The sequence below is a fragment of the Polyodon spathula genome, chromosome 3 (genome assembly GCF_017654505.1).
Source record: "Polyodon spathula isolate WHYD16114869_AA chromosome 3, ASM1765450v1, whole genome shotgun sequence".
Classification (NCBI taxonomy): Eukaryota; Metazoa; Chordata; class Actinopteri; order Acipenseriformes; family Polyodontidae; genus Polyodon; species Polyodon spathula.
Window position 1 is genome coordinate 42,268,492 of NC_054536.1, and position 22,318 is coordinate 42,290,809.

Consider the following 22,318-nt stretch of genomic DNA (forward strand, 5'->3'; position numbering starts at 1 on the left):
TTTCGCCACTCAGTACGTTTATTAAACAAACAGAAAATAAAAGGTTGAACAAAACAGAACACGGCACTTGAGTCCAAAATAAAAGACAAACAAAACAAAGAGACTAACAAACAGGGCACGAACACTAAACACAAAACAAGTACGGTGCTGGTGCTTCCACACTCATAGCAGTAATTATTATTATTATTATTATTATTATTATTATTATTATTATTATTATTATTATTATTACCATTAAAGTTCTCTTCCATATCTTTGTCCTGAACACACAACCCCAAGTGAGTAAAAAGTGCATCTGTTGTGCCGGGATTCAATTACTAATTAATTATTCACTTGAATCCCAGCACGTGAGCTAATTTGTGCAACCCTGTGCTCACATATTATTAAATACTTGAAATGCAAGTGAAGTGCAATCCCCGTCCCATTTATATCCTGTGCACTAACATCTAAACACCAACATTAACACACCACATGCAACACATAACACAAAATACACACAGGGGCGGAGTACACTGCCACACTGCCCTATTTCTAGGGATGATCCTGTCAAAAAATTAAATATTCTGCCCAACAGAATTTGTATAGATGGATGTGTGTATGTCCGTTTCACTCTTGAAAGATGCTCATGACCATCTTTGTTATGTAGTCTTGGACAGACTGACAATTGTACCAAGTGTTGAAAACCACCCCAAACTAATTACAATTGGGACCTAAACCTAAAAGAACCCAGATCTGCTGAGATGAAAGCCTAGTTATTTATATTGAGCCTTTCATACTGCAGTATGTCAAAGCACTTTACAAGTCAATAAAAACAAATTACAATAAAATGAATTAAAAAAATAATAATAAAAAAAAAAAAAAAACATGAACAAGTTCTAGTAAAATTAATCAAAACAACAATAAAGAACATCAGTATTAGCAGAGAAATAGAAAGGAGGAAATAACACATTTGAAAACTGATACAAAAGGCTAGTCTAAAGTGAGTTTTTAATCTTGATTTAAAAATTCTAAATTACTCAGCATCTCAGACGATAGTTTATTCCACAATCTGGGAGCACAGAAGACTAACATCAGCTGACCTTAATGAATGTGTAGGTACATATGGGGACAAAAGCGTTTTGTAAGTCGCCACCATTCCACCTCACCATCTCCTTGTGTAAAACATGGGCAAAACATTAAAACCCTTTTTGTGCTGTAGAGAGAGAATCTTCAGAATTAACAGTTGCTTCCAGCTGTCTTTGTGTGCAAATTTATAGTGCTGTCTTTTTTGTAATTGCAAGCTCATACATTTCCAGAAATCCTTAATGTTGCAAACAGGTGGCACAAGGATGACTAGTTAATCCCTAGCCTTTCTTATTGTGGCTCATGTATAGAACTCCTTGGTTACAGTGCACCTGTAATTTGGAAATCTTTGCCAGTTCAATACAAAGATTCCTATACTGCATATCTGTTGTTTAGTTTGAAGTAGTATATCAGCTTTTTGTAAATACTGATTTACTGGAATGTGTGTGTTTGTGTTATAACTAGTATTTTTATTACCGATATAAACCACATTAAGAAATATGAATGAACATACCGGTACATTTACATAAATAAATACATAAATAACAATACAAAAAAAAAAAAAAAAACACATTGAGGACAATAGCTGCAAATGCTATTTTAAATATTTTTTGTATCCCTCCATTAGTGTTTTTAGGATGTTTACAAGCATTTTGAATGGTGGTTCATGTCTTTCTAAAATTAAGATGCATGTAATATTAAGGTTAAATACATGCTCTCTCTGCTACTGTGAACAGGCTGCAGTTTTGCTTGCAAGATTGTGTAAATCATGTGATATTGTGACTTGTTGACTACCTGCTTTATGGATGCATGTAAAATTGAAAAAGAAAAAATGATAAGATATGGCAGTTGTGATTGCAAACATAATACAGTACATTTTTTTAAATGGAATCTGTTGCTATGTCTGTAATATAAAACACTGAATCACAAATTGTATGATACAACAGAAACCTCCTGTGGCAAAGTGGTTAAATGTGCAGGTGATCAATAAACAGACAGACAATTATAATCCAGGTGCAATGTTGTTTAATGGTTTGTAATCCAATTGCCCGATGGCGTAGCAACAGTAAATAATAAACTATTTAACAGGCAATACAGTAGCATGTATTGCTCTGTTTAAATTCATAGTTGGTTCCCAAATAATAAACAGTCCCATTCTTATTCACCCACAAGTAACATGTAACACAAACACAAGTCCACAGTGAGTGCTCCTAGTGAAAATACAGTCCTTAATGAAACAAAGTGCAATGATGTTGTCCGGGTTGGTGCTGGCCTTTGGCGACAGCTCCGGTTTGCGTTAGCCATCTAAACAATAACAAACAGTATTTTTAGACATGACAAAACAAACCAAACACTTGCGCTATATTTCACAATAAGTAAACACAGGTCCTTCCGGGTTATTTCTTAACCAAAACGAAGGAACAGATTACGTTAGTGCACTGTAGCTTCGCCCTGTTTCTAGATGATCGACTACCCTGGGAATTAATTATCAGACCAACCAGTCCAGTGTGCTCTGTTCCCGTTATTTAGCGCCCTCATAGGCCGGGAGGGAGATTTACCAGCAAGAATCATTCTGTTTCTGTCACACCTTTGTATTGTCATTAAGCAGTAATGAAAGTAGGGAACCCCCCTGAATTGCACCAGCCACTTATTTTTATTTGTAGTCATGTAACAACAAAGAATATGTGGTTGAATCAATCCAGGGCGATTTTCTCTATTTAAAACAATGCTCTTAAAATCCATCTGAGATTTATTTCAGATGGGTATAAGATGTCAGGTGAGTTTGCTAAAACTTTAATCCAGGTACTTAGCAGGGGAAAACAAACAAACAAACAAACAAAAAAAAAACATTGGTGTCAGTAATACAATTTGCTTTTTGTCTGTAATAAACTTATAGACTGAAGGGAATACTGTAGTTAATTCAGCCAGTAAACTTATATGATTACATTTATATGCAATTGTAATTATAAGAAATATACTCCATTACAAACATTTGGTACGGTCATGTTGACAGTGAGGCCCTTCATTTCCTTAATTTTTTTTATGGCAGTTGGTTAGGTAGGAGTAAAAGACGTCAAAACCAAACAGGATGAATCACAGCGCCTGGCTCAAGACTATATTAACAACCAATGGGTTGCTACTGACCTCTTTGAACTTTATAATGGTTGTGATGTAAATGTAAAGGATATTTCTGGTAAAACATGATCAGTTTTAACAAAAGTGTCTGGCATTACAAGGAAATGAATGTGATATTTGTTTTTTAGTTAATAAAGTTGTACACAGAAAGGGTGCTCCGTTATGCAGATAGTCATTCAAAACTATTCTATTTAATAAAACATTCAGTGTCGGCTTGACAGAAGTGTTTTTAAATAAGAAGAGCAGTGCAAGCCATGTATTAATTATTTCATTGACAGTCTGCAAATTGCTTAACCATGAACTGTTGGCCAAACCCTAATGTGAAGTGATTTGCATTGTGATTTTCATTGAATCGCCTGCTTGTTATTATATGTTCTAATTCACCACTAGAGGTTAGATTAAGAACACCAAGAATACATTAATAAAATCATTGTAACCATAACAGTAAAGTGTTTTTGTATGTAGGCGTTAATACTCATAGCACAACTAAAATTAGTTTGACCGCAAAATCATTTGGCTGATAAACACTACCTTGCTTCAAGTGATTATTTTAACCCTATCTGAGTTTTTTTTTTTTTTTTTTGTATTTTAATTCAGATATACTAATATACATCTTTGCATTATTTGTTTAGGAAATTCTTATCATTTACACAATACAATACTGGCAAGGGAAAGTACTGTGGATTTGTCTAAATATCTTCTTTAGCCCAAATCTAGCATTAGCACACACTTGTGTTTACATATATCTACATAACTACTGAACCAATTGTGATGAAATCCAAAAGCATTTATTTTCTTTAAAATCAAGATCTTGAAAGTTCGAAACCTAGGTTCATTTTTTCATAATATGGTATAAAAAGTAAGTGTGTATTATAATGAGCAGTTTTGTTCAGGTTGACTTGATATGAGTGACATTCTGCACGACTGACCGTCTGGGAGACTGCAGAAGTTAAAGTAGTGTTTGAGAAGAGACGCATGCAGGCAGCACGTTTGGTGGAACAAAAAAAATAAATAACAAAGGTTCAGAGTGCATTCATTGTACAAGGGGAAACAGGGTTTTCAAATGTCGGTTTTACTCACAAAAAGTGTATAAAACATGTAAATAAGCATTTTTTGAGGAAAATAATACATTCAAATTGTACTAAAAAAATAACCTTCACTATCTAAAAAAATAAAAACAAAATGTCCTGAGCAGTAATTGTTTTTTTCCAACAAATGTAACTCTTTTGCACTAGCTGTAGTGTTTTGTTTTTCTTTTTATAAAATACACAGAGCCATTTTATAAAAGCAATAACCTACTCCATGGTATGTGGTAAGATGTATCTTACAGCACGCCCTGTTGAGGGTTATTCTTACATATTTAGTGCCTTGGCAGAGATGTTTATCTAATGGAACCCGTTTTTAGAGTTTTTCAATTTGGTGGTGTTTCAACTGAAAAATAAAAAATATTGTCTAAATATTATATATATATATATATATATATATATATATATATATCTATATATATATATATATATCCGATACAATATATTATAAAATAAACACACAATAAGGATTTGTTTTATGCTTGTACTGCATGAGCATGTTGCTTCCTCTGATAGGTACAGTACCTTGTTAGTGAAGCCACTCATAACACATTGGCCTGCAAAGGTGTGAACAGTGAAGTGAGAAAAGTGACTGACCACAGCCTGACAGACTGAATGAACCTGATCTATTGATCTAGACTGTGGGTCACTGTAGAAAGAACACCACATTGGTTAAAAAGATCTGGGTGGAAACTGCCTGTTAGTCGAGGCTCAGTGCTCTCAGTTAATTCATCAACATTTTAAATCACTTCAACCTTACATACTTGAAAGGTTAAGACAGTAAATGGTTTATAACTAGTGAATGCTGCAGATCATCCATCACAAAGATGTCCTTTGGGGATGACTTCATATTGATATTGTCTAAGTGTGTTTGTGTCTTAGCATTTTGCGCCTTGGTTGAAAAAACAAATACTCTTCTTATTTGTCATAAAATGTATTTAGATTACATTATTAATCAGAAATACAGGGATTTTTTTGTACTTTTATTTTATTATTTGTTTGTTATTGTTTCTTGTGTCGGAAGTGTCGCACATGCTTTCTGATACTTTGTTGTTTCTTTATTTTTTGAGCTTCCCACCATCTGGGAAAATGTGTTGGGGTCTAGACTAGACAAACCAACCCAAATTAATCTCAATCTGTAATAAATGTGCTGTCTGGAAAACAGCTGAGATGCTGGATGAAATAACAGTAACAAACATTTCAAGCAATTAAAATTGAACGAAATATTGTAGGTGGCTCATTGACATTTAATGGATCAGTTAAACAAATGTATTGATTTGTTCAAGTGGTCTGAAAAAATAAGTTTACGAATGGTGTTACTGAGTGTGATGGATAAAATACCATCCTTATTATATGGATGCTGTTAAACAAACTGGTGTTTTTAACATGAAATAACTGTTTACACTACATGAAAAAAGAAAATGTAAAACTTACCTGTTGAATGTCTTTTGAGGGAAAACGTATAGATCGGGTTTGGTTAAGAAGGGGAAACGTTATTACCTGACTTGTATGCAAAGTGAGTGCAGGTGCTATTTAATGGAGAGGTGCATATCTTCTGAGAAATACACTGCCTTGTTTCCTCAAACAACTTCAATAATTGTTTGAAATCTTTTATTATAACTTTGACAGACTTTAAAAAGGTAAGAAAAGACAACTATTTTTTTAAAGGGACGTACAGGGATTTAATTGACTAACTGTTTGTATAATAAAATGTCCACACTTTTGTTTTAAAGCAAACTGACTCGCACCAGGTACATGATTAGTTCCTCTGTAGATGCATCTTGGAGAGTCGTTGACAGGTAAGGACAGGGACTTACTGTACGTCTGGAAAGGGTCAATCTATTTTCTTTTGGGACCTAGTGTAAAATAGATGAATAAAGGTAACATATTTTACTAAATATTTTGGCTAAATGCAATTAATATTTGGTTTTATTTTGGGGGATTCATTATTTGTTTTTAACTGGTATAGATGATTTGTCATGCTTTACTCATGTATGAAACAAAGAAAAATGAAAACAATATTATATGTAGTTCTTCTGTTTTTTCGTTTTTTATTTTGAGCTCTTTTCAAGTTTTATGTAAATCGTTTTTTTCGGGGCTTTCGTTTTTAATATACTCTATGAAATTTGTGTTTTTGGTTACTTTCCAAAATGCTTGAGCGTTTCTTTTTTTTTCTTGCAAAATGTGTTTAGTAGTAACTTGACAATACTTGCACACTTAAGTTGTACCTTCTTTTCTTTGCTGCCTTTCACAACAAAATCCCCGTGGTCACGGGCACATTCTTCTGGGGTTTTTGAGTGTAGGCATCTTTTTACATTTTGCCACAATTCTGTTTTAAATCCCTGTATCTTAACAGTAATACAGCTTTAAATCTCACTAACAAGCCTCCATTCCTGATTGTAATCTTGTTTTAAATCTTCAATAGACATTGGAATGTCTATTGGAGATTTAATGTGGAATGTGCTGTCACTCAGTAGTTGGGGCGGGTTTAAAGTATTCAGAACGAATCAGTGACAGATACAAGTCAGGAAGGCAGAACATTGCCCAACAGCACTGGAAATATATTTATTATTATTATTATTATTATTTTTGAAGTAGATTTGATTATTCAATTGGAAAAGGGTACAGTCAACGTGAATTAATTAACAATTTACAGAGTTTTTCGGGTGTTTTCCATGTTTATTGGCTATCCACTGATTTCATTTATTTTGAAAGGGGAGTGTTTTATCGAGTTTTATTGGTTAAAACCTAAAATCAGAAGCCTTAATTATACAAACATATTGCCAACAATCCTACATTTAAACAGTATTGTAGAATACTATAGTATTTTACATTTAGGGTAAGGCTAGCTGGAGCCACCACCCCACCAAAAGAAAATAGTTTGTAGCTCATGGTGTCTCCTCTGAGTCCCAAGTGGGGATCACAGAACACTTTGTAATAAAAATACATGTATACACGTAACTTTTTTTTTCTTTTTTGTGTGTTTACTTGGCTGTGGACCCCCAATACTGACAAGACTTGGCAAAGCTCCCAGACAGCCAAGTAAAGAACAATATCTGCCAGAACTTGACCTAAGGGCCCCAGGCTTTGGATCCAGCCTTTTAAAACTTCAGCAGTGCTGGTGAAATAACAATAGTTACATAATTACAAAGAATGTAAGCATTAGAACAATTTGTTTGATTTAAGTTGTCAAACCTTTCTGGATCCAGCTTCTCCGCTGTTTTCCATCCCCAATGTGGCTTTTGTTCTTTCTACTTTTCTAAAAAAAAAAAATCCCAGGCACTTGAACTGATAGCTTTCTAGTTTCACTGACTGTACTATATGCTATTCAGCTTGGGAATTAAGTTCCATGCATTTATCTCTGGTGTGTGTTCGGGCAGGAATGACACATTATCTGATATAGTGCGTGAAAGATGAAGTTGTTCCTTACCTAATAGAGCTGGGTAAATTACTGCCTTTATTCAATTTAAGCTTACTGTAGTCTAATAACTGTCAATAGTACAGTACTCTTGTGTATACTCAATAACTTTCTTGTTTTATTATGATGGACACTTATTTGTATTTGTTATTATGCAATTTAGGCAGGAATAGTCATCTCGACTCTCTGTGTGCAATCTGTGCTAATGTGAGAATGAAATAAAAGTAAGTAATGGATTGTGTTTAACTTTATACTGGAAGAGAATGGTGGCTGTCCATTGCTGGCCTTGCTAAAATACCCACAGTATTGAAGTCTTTGGAGAATCAAAGACATAACTTGAGAACATTACAGCATAGGGTCGTAATAGAATTCACTGTGATATGTGTTTTGGGGTGTCAGGTAGCTAAAGGAATCCATTCTAGGTCTAGTTGGAAGTTAAGACTTTTGCAACACTGTCAGTATCAATGGCAATTTAATTTAGTGCTGTTTGCAGTGGTGTGGAAATGCCACAATTGTAGTATCTTACTCATTTTCTTTTTCATTCATTGATGGATTTATCGCCATCGTGCTTTATTTGGGACAAGCATATGGTTGTGTTGGGCTTTTGTGGTGCTTTAAGCATTTATTATTATTATTATTTATTATTATTATTATTATTATTATTATATAGTCTCCCTCCCACATTTTATTCTCAGTCTTCTTTTACCAGAGCACATATAAAGGGTGAAAAAATGAATTGGTTATCTTTTTAAATCTCCATACTAATATTCTCTAGTGGCTCCGTGATGCCTATTTTTTTTTTTTCTTTTTAAACAAGTTTAAAGCTTTTGGCACAGCTGGATCTCTCTGTGTAAGCAAACTTTCCAAGTAATACAGTGTCACTAATCTTTCAAGTTACAACATTTCAAGCTGAAAGGCCTTTCTGACTCTGCAAAACCATTATGGTGCCATAATGTTTAAGGAAAGAAACATTTGATCTTCTGGAAGGGGCTTCAGAGACTTCTTTTGACTGCTCTTCTTGCTCCTGCTTTCTCCTTTGGCACATGGAAACTGGAGAAATTCACGACAGCACTCTGACATCTCACCTACCCCATCAAATTAATAATAAATGGACAGCGAGATAAGAGAAAAAAAAGAATGGGGAGGTTACATTTTTCTGACAGTTTTTTATGGTTGTGCCGATTCTCATGAGCACTTTTATCTCTCCTACCCCTCTTCCTTGCTCTCTTATCAGCTCTATCTGTACATTCCATTAATGAAGTCTTCGGCTGCAAAGAGTAAGAGAGGTGGGGGGGAGAGTATTTAAGTATACTGTTGTAAAAATAGATTACATTTTTGGGTTTTTTTTTTTTTGCTAATAGAGAAAAACTTTGAGATAGTGTCTTCATGTTTGGTACACAGCTGTAGTCTGTGATTCTCTGTCAAGTTTGCCCTTTTAAAAATTAACTGTTTCACCACCATGTTTTTTTTGTAAAATTCTGGCTCTTTCATTGCTACAAACATTTGCGATAGTCTATTCACCTTTGATTACTGGTGTCCAATGAAAATTAACCATATTGTGGCCACATGAATTTATAACTTTCACTATATTTCAAGGTCTGTACTTCTTCTACTTTACAACCTCGGCTCATTTTATTCACCGAACCATTTCATTAACTTTATCCAAGGTCTCTAACCATTCTTTCAGGGAAGCATTCCCTGTACATTATGAAGGCTGATATGCTTTGTTTCTGTGCAAAAAAATACCCTGTTCCAGTTTCACCCTTTCAGCACTGCAGGCCAGTATAATGGATAAGGAAAGATAACCTTGCTCAAATCTAAAGACTGATTTAGGTACTACAGGAAAGACCCCTCCCTTCAAACAGCAGTCCAGTTTGCTAATCTTCTAATTTGTTAACCTAGGGTTGATAAAGTTATTACGCATTGAAATGGTTAGACTTTTTTTATTTAGATTTTTTTATTTACATTTTTTCACCTGTTTTTTAAGTTTATTTTAATGAATCAAATGCAATTTGATAGTGTTATAGACCAAAACAGTCTTGGGTGGTAACTCCAAAAGGTGCAGGATAGCAGGCCAAGTTAATTTCAGGGTCTGCGGACGAAGCAAGTTGAACACTTTGTGACTTGATTGGCTGGAAAGACTGTGCTTGGCATGCTCAGAAGTAATGTAATATGATTACAGCAAAACTAAAAATAAACGAAAAAAAGAAAACAGTAGTTTAACAGAGGACAGCTGATAGACTTGGTTCTTTCAACAGTTCAGTATTTTTTTTTTTTAAGTAATGTTGTTGTTTAACAAAAGACCTCATGCTTACAGCTTTTTGGAAGGCGTGGGGGACTAACTAATAATGAAGAACGTGGGACTGGAGAATTACCACTTGAAAACCAAACCCCACATTACTTCACTCCAACCATAACCATTGAGATTAGTTTCTATACAAAATGTCAGTAGCATGTCTTAGAGGTAATTCATTTATTTACTTTACCATTTATCTTTTATACTCCATTAAACAGGGCAGCATATCGAGACACAAAATGTCCAAAACACTAAACTTAGAATACAAAGTAAGCAGTTGGATGTCCACGTTCCCTACCCTCTGTTTAAACTGCAACAGTTTCTTAACTGTCAAACACCCCACTTTTTAAAAATGCTATACTGCACTCAAGATTACGGTAGTTTGTGTGAGCACAGATAAGATGTCTGGAGCCTATTGATGTTTAATGATGCTGAAATATGCCTCTGTCTGTGGCATACAGTACATCACGATTTATGTGATATGCTGTTCTAGGGGTTTACTTAAATAGGGTCATCCTCACAGTGTTTTTATGATGTACAATTTGAGTTATAAGCATTAGATTCCAGACTCAGTAGACCAAAATAAAAAAGGGAATTTGTTCTAATACCTTAGTTTTTCATAGGCAGGATGGTGCATGTTGTTTTTCACATACGTAGTGGTTGGTGGGCGTTCGTTCTGATCAACTAACAGTACCCCCCCCCCCCCCCCCCCCCACCCCAGCAATAAAGTTGCCCACTCAACCCTATTCATCTGTGAATGATGATCTATTCTGCTTTAAGAGTGTTTACTATTCCAAATCATTTTAACCCAAGCAATGGTCCATACCTTCATTTAGAAGTTGTTGTCAATGTCTTTCTTGTTATAACAACAAAGTCATGTGTATATTTTTATATTGTTGTATATTTCATGATTCAATATTTAAAATTATAGATGCATGCATGATACATACTTCTAATATGCATTTTCCAGGCCTGAACTCCACTACACTTGATGCCTTTTTAACTGAACTGCTCCAAGTACTGTACATGCAAATACTGTAGTTCATTAAAGGTTTACACAGAAAATGCATTCATTTCACTTCCTTTGTTTTGTAAACACTATAATTCAATAAATACACTTAGCTACAAACTGGGGAGAAACAACCCAGTTTCTTTATATTTATTTTTCTAGATTTCCTTTGATTTGGCTGAATACACTGCAGATGTGGACGGAGTTGGTACACTACGTCTCCTGGATGCCATCAAGACCTGCGGTCTGACCAACAGCGTGCGTTTTTATCAAGCGTCCACAAGTGAGCTCTTTGGCAAAGTGCAAGAGACCCCCCAGAAGGAGACCACACCCTTCTACCCCCGTTCCCCGTATGGTAAGACCTCCACTCCAGCTTCCTTTCTGAGCAGTGTGTGTAAAATGAGCGCTTATATATAAAGCAACAGAAAAAATAGAGAAGCATGTTGATTTCTTAAACATCAGTATAGAGCTCTTGGTATCATACAAGCTAGTGACTGATGCTTTCGGAGAGAGTCTAGAAAGTGATAAGGTTTCATATTCTTTGTTGCCTAAATGAAAAGTCTCCTAAAGAGCTGTGTCTCCCAAAGGTTGGGTATGAAATGTGGGACACGCTTAGTAATCAAGTTTGAAGTGTAAGCTGGAGTGATAGAGTTTCCTTCAATAAGGGGGCTTACAGGCAAGCCTTTGCACTTTTACATGCCACCGCATTTTAATTAAAGGTCAGCAGTATGGCATATTTTAAGCACACCCCCTTTCCATGTGCTAATATATTTTGAAGTAGTCGGGCACTTTATTAGTCATAAGAAAACAAACTCAAAAAGCATTTGTACTTCCTGCAGACACTGCCCGCACAGATAAGAATCCTTTATCCTTTTTGGCTGGTGGCCTATTATCCAAGGCCAATTTCCTTGCATGTGAAATATTATCAGCAGACACCGTTCGACAGTTCAGAGCTAATTGCATTTATATTTTGCACACGACTGACATTGACTCTGCTGTGGTTGTTATTTATTATTTTCTCCTCTCCCCCTCAGGGGCAGCCAAACTTTATGCTTATTGGATCGTTGTGAACTTTAGAGAGGCGTATAACCTTTTTGCAGTCAATGGCATTCTTTTCAACCACGAGAGCCCAAGACGAGGTAAGGAAACCCTAAACCACGTATTACCAAACACTTTACACCCTTCAAGAACACTGGAGCCACCATCAATTATCATAATAGAAGAGTCAAATGAGCCGTCATGACGGGTCTGTCCTTGTGGGAATGAAGGGGTGCACATATTATGTTTATATCATCTAACCAGATTTTTTGGAAATCCTATCATGCACTTTGTGTGTGTGTGTGTATATATATATATATATATATATATATATATATAGGGCATGTTTCTCACGGGTGTACTTTAAGTACCAGTAGATAAATCTAGCTATGTCTAGCATTTCTTAACTTGTTAATTAGCCATTTGCCCTGCTCCGATAAGAGCAGTAATTTGCCTAATTGTGAACTAGGCTGACTTGGCCAAGTCAACCCATATCTTTCTAATGCCTATTTACTCAATGTCAAATATATTGGACACCTGGCAGCAAAGGGTTACACTATTTCAGCATTGACATTAAAAGGCTCCAAAATAATACCAAGTACTTTGCATCTCCAACTAATGATTGTATTGCCTTTACATATCACATTTGTTTTACATGCTGAAAATTCCCTATGCTTTTTTGGACCCTAATCCAAATGTACAAACCTGTCAAAGATAATAAATGGTGTTTGACACTTTTTATAAATATGGCAGCACTACTTTCCATAGATATAAAAACGTGTATTGTGGTGATGATTGGTAGCACTTTTTAAAGCTATTACTTGCAAACTGCTTCTCAGAATCTGAAACAAGAAAATCTTCAGTTCTGAAATATGCCTTTAGCTCCTTTTAATACCACGTGATTCACCATATATCCAAACATTACAATAGATGGAAGATGGGACATGAAGTAAAAACTGTAAAAATCAGTGACTTTGTCTACATTCCCAACATGCAGTAGTGTAAATAACAAAAAACTAAAATAAATTGGTCTGATTTTTGTGGATGGGCCTAAAGGCTTAAATCTGGATTATGTTCAGATACTATGTAATTATTTGTAATTAAGTCATGAAGCAAGCTCTATCGTGACATGCTGTGAGAGGTTTTGTCGCTGTATTATCATGTATAGAATGAAATGCAGCTGACACAGGGGTGTGTGTGGGGGGTGGGGGGGGCAGCTAGGCCATGACCCATCACTTTTTGACAAAAGAAATGTGCACAGCCGAAAACATTGGGACTTGTATAGCATTTCACTAAAGCCCTAAGCCAATAGAGGTGTATGCGGCGCAGCATTTCAGTAGCTATAGATTCGATTACCATATACCATGGCTTCAAAGAGCACAGAGCATACTAAATCTCTCTGCGTAACTAAGAATACTTACCTGAAAGAAAAAAAAAAAAAAACATTTTTTACAGAAGCTGTTGATGGGTTGACAGATCTCTCTGATGGCAAACTTCTTCACACTGATTCTAGTAAATAATGTGAAATAGATGAGCCTGCGCACCCGTCAAACTATTTGGTATAAATCAAAACCATACACAGTATCTATAAAATTCTTTACGATTCCAGTTGCTGAGGGTTATGGCTACAACTGCTAATTTTACAGTTTTTAGGTAGTAGATCACTGAGTTACACTTAAGAGGATATTTCTAAATTAAGAATAATTTGAGTACATTTTAAAATGTATTCTTTTAAATTTAAACTAGGTAATCGCAGTGTATATTTATCATAGAGTGAAAACATTATACTCTTAATAATCTGCAGACTCTCAGCTGTTTAGATAATATAAGGTATATGGTATGCCTTTTGTGGATAGTTGCCCTGATACAAGCCGTAAAGTCAGTCGGACCTCTAAAAGGTAACATTTTCACAGTAGGCAAAGGGTTACAAATGTGTCAAATCATGACTGCAATAGGACTGTAGGAGAGGGATACGTCAACCAATTCAGTGATAGACAGACAGACAGACAATTAGTGTGCAGAGCAACAGCACGCAAATTCTGAATGGAGCCTTTACTTTTTCTATGAGTTAAAGTTTTTTTTTTTCAGTCTGAGATTACTTTTAAGGTGGGAAATATACAGAAAATAAGGACAATTTAAAGAGTAGAAAAATGAACACTTTAGAAGATGATACTATTGTGGATGAGGCAACAAAAATCTTAATTTTACCACCACCAAAAAAATTTAATAAAACATATTAATTATTTCTCCAGGAGTCACTCTTCACAGCAAAGCAAAAACACAACAACGCAGTGGCTTTGATAAGCATGTACAAAGACAGAACTGACACCGTGAATGATGGAAAAACTATGGGCATATTTATAGTAAAGAATGTGCGCAAAGCAGCCTACTTTGGCAAGTCAAACTCTTAATTCTCATTAGCAGACCTCAAACCATCACATGGTGAGAAAATGCTTTATTTATTGCAAGGTGTTATTTTGTTTAGTGTGGTAAAAAACTTGAAATATATGATTCAATTTGTGTAGTACTATAAAGTATATATTGCAGGGGGTTTTTTTTATCACTGAAATAGATGCAGCAGTGGTTATTAAGAATAGTAGAATTATTATTTTAAAAACAATAAAGAAATAAATACAACATTTTAAAGGCCACTGACTTAATAAAGGGAAAGAGTTATCTGCCTGTATGTCTATCCTACAGGTTTGTGAGATGAAAACATAACAAAAAAAAAATAATAATATGGTGATTTCGTGCGTGTGAGGTGGTTGCACGAACTCCAGCTTGTCAGGGCATCGGGTGCATGTCTTTCAAGGGAAAGAGAGTGCCGAATTTCGCTCCTGGGTGCGGTTTGTACAAGTCAAAAGAGAGGACTTCACCGTGAAATCCGTTCATCACATGTCGTCTGTGGCGCACACTTTCTCAACAGTGATTATCTGGAGGGCGACTCACTTGAATATAGCATGGGATTTAGAAGCAAGCATCAGGTTGATTTTTTTTTTTAATAATTAAAGCATTGAGGTTTTATAGGAAACCACCACAAACACACACACACCAGTGTGTGTGTGTGTGTGTGTGTGTGTGTATATATATATATATATATATATATATATATATATATATATATATATATATATATATTATATATATAATCGAGGCTGTTGAGAGTGCGTATTGAGTACAGTAGTATACATTAATGAAAATGGATAAAACTAGCTGCAGTGATAATGTGGAAAAGTGAATTGAAAAGAGCTCAAGTATCAAAGGAAATACAAAGAAGTTATGATAAAATTTGTAAGATTGTGGTTATCAGAAAAGCTGATTCATCCAGCAATTTTCGTGCTGCTGAGAAATTTGTGTCACTTAAAACAACACAGGCCTGGACAAAACAACTGCTATTGAATGAACACTCAGAGGAAATCGTTTAGTGGTCTGTGGGTTGTCTGTTTCTTAATTTCCTTGCTTACTTAACAAGTAGGTAAGTTACAGTATTTCAGTTAAACTAATACTTTTGACAGAAACTTAGGTCATAATATCGGCACTCACTTTTAAAATGATATAGTAACTTTAATTATTGTGTGTGCATCATCAGGATACAAGACATGTAAATAGTTGTTATGGCATTACCATATTGGACTATAAACCTGTATTTCTGGATTTCAAACAACTATCCAAACTTTACTGCATCAGAAAATTTGTACCACTGAGAAACATTTATTTTTCCATATTCATTGCTGAAGTTGTCATATCTACTTTATATAATGCCATCTTAACAATCCTTATGTCTACTGTACATTGTTGTAATATTTGTAATTTATCATCTTTGAAAAGATTTTATAGTGTCACTGTCAGTGGTCTGCTATTCTGTGACAGTCTGTGGCCTGTGATCACAAACAATTGGTATTTATAGGCCATAACAAACAATCACTAAACTAATTACAGAGTACAGATACTGAAGCGTATATTATTGGTAATCAAACACATTACAATTTTGGAAATTACACTCACCATGCAGCGTTGCTGATCTGTTACAGGTTTTTGGGGGGTCTACAGCTCTATTTCTTGTCGATCCCCATTTAGTCACTGCCTCTGTTGATCAGTGGGATCGACGGCGGATCAAAACTGTAGGGTTGTGGCCCCTGTTCCCAAAAATTAATTGGGCCTTTGACTTCATCGTTGATGTTTCTAGCAGCAGTCGCTGTGTGTGTTTACTGTTTTTTATGTAACTTCTGGTTTTGTTCCAGCCAGCACGATTGATTGGTTGTGGCCATACACCACACAAAATCCATCATTTCTTTGTTGTTTATTAATATTTTTTAACCACTTAAAAACTATTTTATTTCTATTGATGAAATCTATACAGAAATGTGTTAGTGTTTTTGACCTGCGAGATACATTTTAAGGCCCTGTGGAAATCGCAGAAATTTTCTTTAAAATTCACAGCAGTGTCACGGGTAAAGTATCGTATTTCGTGGAATGAACTATTTAATCAATTATGTGTAGTGGTTATTATTATTTTTTAAAACATCAAATGTAGAGATAAATGCACTTTACAATAGATTGTGAAACAGTGTTGTAATTAACAGCCTTTAGGTAAGGTGTATCTGCAGGGACAGCTTTGAGTTCTAGTACGTCAGATGCATGTTCACCATTTAGGCCTTGCAAAACAAACACAATGTGTAACCCACACTGATCTTGGGCTTCAGTCGACTAGTCAGTGACCGCTGACAAGCACCCAGACTGTTTTACCAGTTCCATAATCTCCTGCTTGTGATACTCAGCAACTTTAGGTAAGCAAGTCTCAGCTGGGCTGATGAAGGAATCGCTCCACAATTTGCTACACTCAGTCTGCAGAATTTACATAACTTCTGGTTGTCCACATTTTGAAGTGGAATATTTGTGCAAACAATCACCTCTGTCAGGCCAAAATGTGATGCGTTTCGTGCTTCATGGTTTTCAGTGGGCTTTTGGACCACTGAAGTCTCCTTTTTTTGTTTCTTTGCAAGTAAAGCAGTCGCAGTACTGCTCTGTATTTCCACCTTTTTCTTTCGGTGAATACTTGAATCTAAATGCCTGTCAATAGCTGATTCTTGGCAGAGATCTACAGTAAATTTGCAGGCTATACAAAAGAGCTTCCCTTTATCTCTATGTAAAACTCCTGCTGGATCCTGCTTTACGTGATCTGCTGCAGACACATTTTTAGCCTTTTTAGAGACATCCATTTCCGTTTACTGTGTCTAGTATTTAAATTTCCCGCCTAGATTGCATATAGTCACATGATGTAATCACTGCACAGCACTATGTGCATGGCGAATATTACACACAGGCACATAGCAGAGCTGTACAGCTTCGTTAATGTGATGCAATACAAGTAATTATGAAATAATTTATTTTTATTTCTTAAAAATATTGTAAAAATTGCAGTATTGGTCTATTTTCACTATTTCTGCGTAGCCTGTTAAATCGCGATTTAGCCTTAACTATGATGTTTGGTGTTTTGTGTTCCATATCAGTTGTTAAATGCAGATCTTTACAACTTTGTAAAAAAAAAAATAATAATAATTACTAGTAATCTGACAAGAAACACTTTGAAAGTAAGGCCCTCAGTTTCTTATTGTTTTACCTTAGTATTCTAATTGAGCATTTTTAAGTTCTTGGTGGTTCACAGAAATAATTTCAAGATGATAAGATTTTTCTTTTTAGTAAATCATTTTAGAAATTGGCTGTAGAACTAGTTATAATACCTCTATTTTTGGAAAAGATCTTCACCCCGGTGGTGAGCTTTAATGATGAGGACAAACACAGACATTTCTGTTAACAAACACCATTACAGAAATCACATACATCAACTCTGGCAAGATTATGCAGCATATGCATTCCTTAATCAGCTGCTACTAACCTTTGGCACTGATGGACGGACTGAGAAAAATGTTGTCTGAGTTTCAGGGGTCACTGGGAGGTATGAGGGTTGTATGAGGTCATTTTAGTGCTGGAAACTAGAACAAAAAAGATAGGGAATCCAAAACCATCCTTTAACTCTATTTGAATTATATTTATAATGATTTATTAATCCCCTTATTAGCAGAACTAAACTGAATACAACTACAGTGCAATGAGGATGATACAAGAGCAGTTTTTTTTTTTTTTAAGGCCAGAGTTGTTGAGATCTTCAATTGATTTTAAATAATTAAAACAGAACCATTTTGCAGTATAAACATATAAAGTTAACAGAATGTTTAAAAACTTGATCCATATGGCAAATTTCTCATATACTTAACCCACTTCAAACTTTTGTAGAGAATTGTAAATCAGCAATTATTAAACTGTTTTAATGGCACAGCTTTACAGAACAAAGACTAATACATAAGTGGCTATACAAGGAAGTCATTGTAACGTAAAAATCATTTTATAGGTTGCGCTGGTGTAACATTTGCTCCCCCCTTTTTGAGAGTCCAATTTTAGGAATTGTAAACTTGGTTGCTTTTCTGCAAGGAGAATCCGCCCCTAACCAATATGTCAGTAAGCGCATAAGTGGTCGGGTTGGAGAAGCACACCACCAACAGCCACAAAGATGAATCATTCTTTCAGAAGGTTAATTTAAAAAAAAAAAACAACAAAAAAAAACAGTTGTTATTTCCAAGTTAGGTTATTATTGCTTAGCAGTTTGTGACATCTCTGCTTTTATTATAAGCATAGTCACTAATCTTGGCCAAATTGGACAAATATATTCTAGGTCACCAGCTCTCAAAGTTTCATACATTGTGAAATTAGATTGTTCTGATTCTGAAAGACTAAACATATTGTAGTGCACAGATAGTTGCCTTGACTGGAATTTTATTAAACAGCAGGTAGTGAGTTTAGTTTGGAAAATGTTTTACATTACATCTACAGTATGAAATATTATGATACATATTGGAAAGCTATGATGAAAGAATGACTACCACAGTGTAATGGGGAGATGTGAGCAGACTAGAGGTTAAAGTCCTTACTGTATGTACTGTAACCTGAGACATCTTGACTTCTTTGGCAAGATTTTTGTGGAAATGCAGTTGTGTGTTGTGATATAGCTTCTGACCAATCACAGTTCTGTTAAGGTTTGACAAAAGACATTGAACACAAAAATGAACTGTAACCTCTCTGGTCTTCCTCTAGACTTTTTTTGTGCTATGATGGTTGCTCACAATATTCACAAAAATAAATGCAGGCTTTCCACAAAGCTCTTTAGCAATCCACTCATTAACACCTGGGTTTTTGGTGGAAGGAAATACCTGGTTATTGCTTCACATATACTTTTGGGGTAGGGGTTTTCATTAGTATGACATAATTGTCTTGACAACAGGGCGGTGCCAGCCTTCAAACACAAACACCCACTGGAAACTGCATGATGTCATCAACTCCCAAAGGGTGTGCAGTGTGCGCTGGTGTTAGGGAAACAGTACATGCCTTATACAGTGACCTTAAACAGCAGGTTCTTTGTGACCTAAGCTGGTTTGGAAACTTGTCACTGTGCCACTCCTGCTGTAGGAACAGGTGAAATGTGTGATGCCAATAGGCATCAAGTACTGTGAAGTAGGGGCACAGAAGTGGGTACACATTTAGTGTGATTTAAAATGTACTTTTATTTGAAAAGTTAACTTTGAGTTAGTCGAGGGCGCTATTACAACCAAACGGTCAATGATGCCTGGTAATTCCTGATGTTAAGGTTCTTATTGCATTTACACTTCAATGTTACAGCACAATTAATAATCATTTTTATTTCTTTTTTCTTTTTTTTTGTCACGTATCCTTCCACATACATAAAAATGTGGTCCTCCATTATAACAGTGTTCTACAAAATCTAGTCCTCCATTATAACAATGCTGGAAATGAGCTTCTCTATAAAATTAAACCAACAGAACACACATAGGTTGGAACAAGTCCAGTATGTATTTCTCCAGTGATGGGGCAGTTTGACATTTAATTATCATATTTTGGTCATGCAGTACATGTTATTTTTATTTGAATTGCTATATTTGAACATAATTATTTTTATTCTGTTGAAACTCAGTAAATCACCATGCAGTAAATCCAAGATGGGCTGATTTTTTGTGCATAAATGCTTTTTTAGTGGCTTAAACCTTCTTTCAGATATCATTAAGTTAAGTTAAAACTGATTTAATAAAATCCATTTAGATTTTTTTTTTCTGCTTAAATCTTAAAATACGTTTGACGACGCTGCTAGTACAGTAGTCTTGGTAGTTTTTCAGTTTGTCTGACAGTACTCCTCTCTGTACTGTACAGCGTCAGTATACATCTTCGAGCGGCTCCTATTATTTTCTGGGAAGTTTTGCATTACACATTCTTCAATTAACATGCTATTAAAAATGTAAAAATATACTGTAAATAACATTTTGTTACAAATAAAACTAGCAGAGTGATATTATTTGATATTTTGTTACAATCAAAGGGCATATATGAGGTTGTGTGTGTGTGTGTGTGTGTGTGTGTGTGTATATATATATATATATATATATATATATATTGATATTTCTACTTAGAAGGACTATTTGTTTGCAGTAAACACATATTTGAAACCTCTGTATCAGGGCAGCAGCAATGACAAACACAATTGATAGATGAAAACACTGTTGTCTGTGTTTATTTGTTCACATCAGCAAAACAATTCAGAACAGAAATAAACAAACTCATCGAGTCCTACCTAAATAGAATATAGTTCTTGTCTAAACAGGGACAGACTAAGCCTTTTCACCTCAAACAAACAGTTTAGTGTAAACTCACTTTTCTCTTTCTTCTTTTTCTCCTTCTCCCACATTCCTACACACACTCTCTAAACAAACACTCCTTTGTCTGTTTGACAATTGATAGATCAATCAACACCTGGCCACATTCCACATTTCTATTCATCAATTTAAACAGTTATACGATTGAACCCTTAAACTCATAAAGGAGTTTTGTCATACAATAAGGCCTTTACCAGTATGGCCTCTCCGTACATTTCCCAGTGTGCAGGGTCTCTCTCTCGCTCTCTCTCTCTCTCTCTCATATATATATATATATATATATATATATATATATATATATATATATATATATATATTATATATATATATATATTAGTGGCATGGTAGTTAGGGTTGAGTTGGGTACTCAATATTAAAACCCTAATTTTGCACTTTAATAACTTTGGCGTGGTTTGTCGGAATTGTCCACAGATTCGCATGTTCCATTGACTTGCAGTGCTGTGAAAGCATGGAAAGTTTCATGATGTCACCTTGTGTGGTTTCTGAGATTTTTTTTTTTTTGTAAAAGTTCCCTTTTTTTCGCCCCTATAACGAACATGTTGTTTTTTTTTTTTCTTTGCTCTCATGTACAGGCTACGCGGTAGTGAATTTCTGTACCGAGTAAGGTGTATACGTGGCCTGTGCTGAGGTAGGGCCTTTGGAAGGTTTGGTTAAAAAAATATGAAACAGTTCCTGAGTTAGTAATAATAAAAAGTTAACTGCCAAGCGTCCAGGACTTTCTGAAATCCTCTCGACAAGGAATCCCGCCCCTGAAGGAGTGTGCTTGTTACATGAGCTGTTTGCTGATTGGGACAGCAAAACTGTGTGTAAGTGACGTCAGGCCACTGAGATCTGTAGTTCTGGGGGAGCCTGTAAACAATGCAATCACATAGACACGCGCTCCTGTTTGAACTGCAGCTCCCAAAATGCATACCAAATGTGTCAGTCAAGTAATACAAAGTGAATCATCACAAGTATATACTATGGCAAGCCAATTTATCATTTAGATATATCTCGAAATGCATTTCAAGATATCTTAAATTGAACTGCAGATATCTCAAACTAACTTGATTTCAAGATATCTCAAACTCATTTCGAGATATCTCAACCTCCTTTCAAGATATGTCAAATTCAATTTGAGATATCTCAAATTGACTTCCTGTCCTGTTTGAGATATCTCAACTTCAATTCGAGATATCTCAAATTAACCCTGTTTTCAAGATATCTCAAATTCAGCTCTCTATACAGAAGGATAGTTTAACTGTTTTGAAGTTTTATCCACGCATATGCATATTACAGGAGATCTGAGTTTTTAATGACAATGAACTTGTTTTGTCAACATGGAAATATAGTAGGGTAGGGGTTGCCAAATTGTGGGCCACAGGAGCAATAACATGCTATGTATCTTTTTCTATTAATAATGAAAAGCAGGTGCCGGCGGCAGCTGTAACTGTAGAAACAAAGTGTAGCAAGGGAGTCATGGTGGACTGTCAATCG

The 22,318-nt window shown here is 35.2% G+C and overlaps 1 protein-coding gene across 3 annotated transcripts in view; it reads left to right on the forward strand.

The window, feature by feature from the left end:
* Nucleotides 1–22,318, forward strand: part of gmds (GDP-mannose 4,6-dehydratase) — a 449,938-nt gene that overhangs the window by 171,290 nt on the left and 256,330 nt on the right. For all 3 annotated transcript variants that reach the window (XM_041245279.1, XM_041245277.1, XM_041245280.1), the window contains 2 exons: nt 11,169–11,361; nt 12,041–12,145. In XM_041245279.1, coding sequence (XP_041101213.1) covers nt 11,169–11,361; nt 12,041–12,145 — 298 coding nt within the window. The remainder of the gene's footprint in view (nt 1–11,168; nt 11,362–12,040; nt 12,146–22,318) is intronic.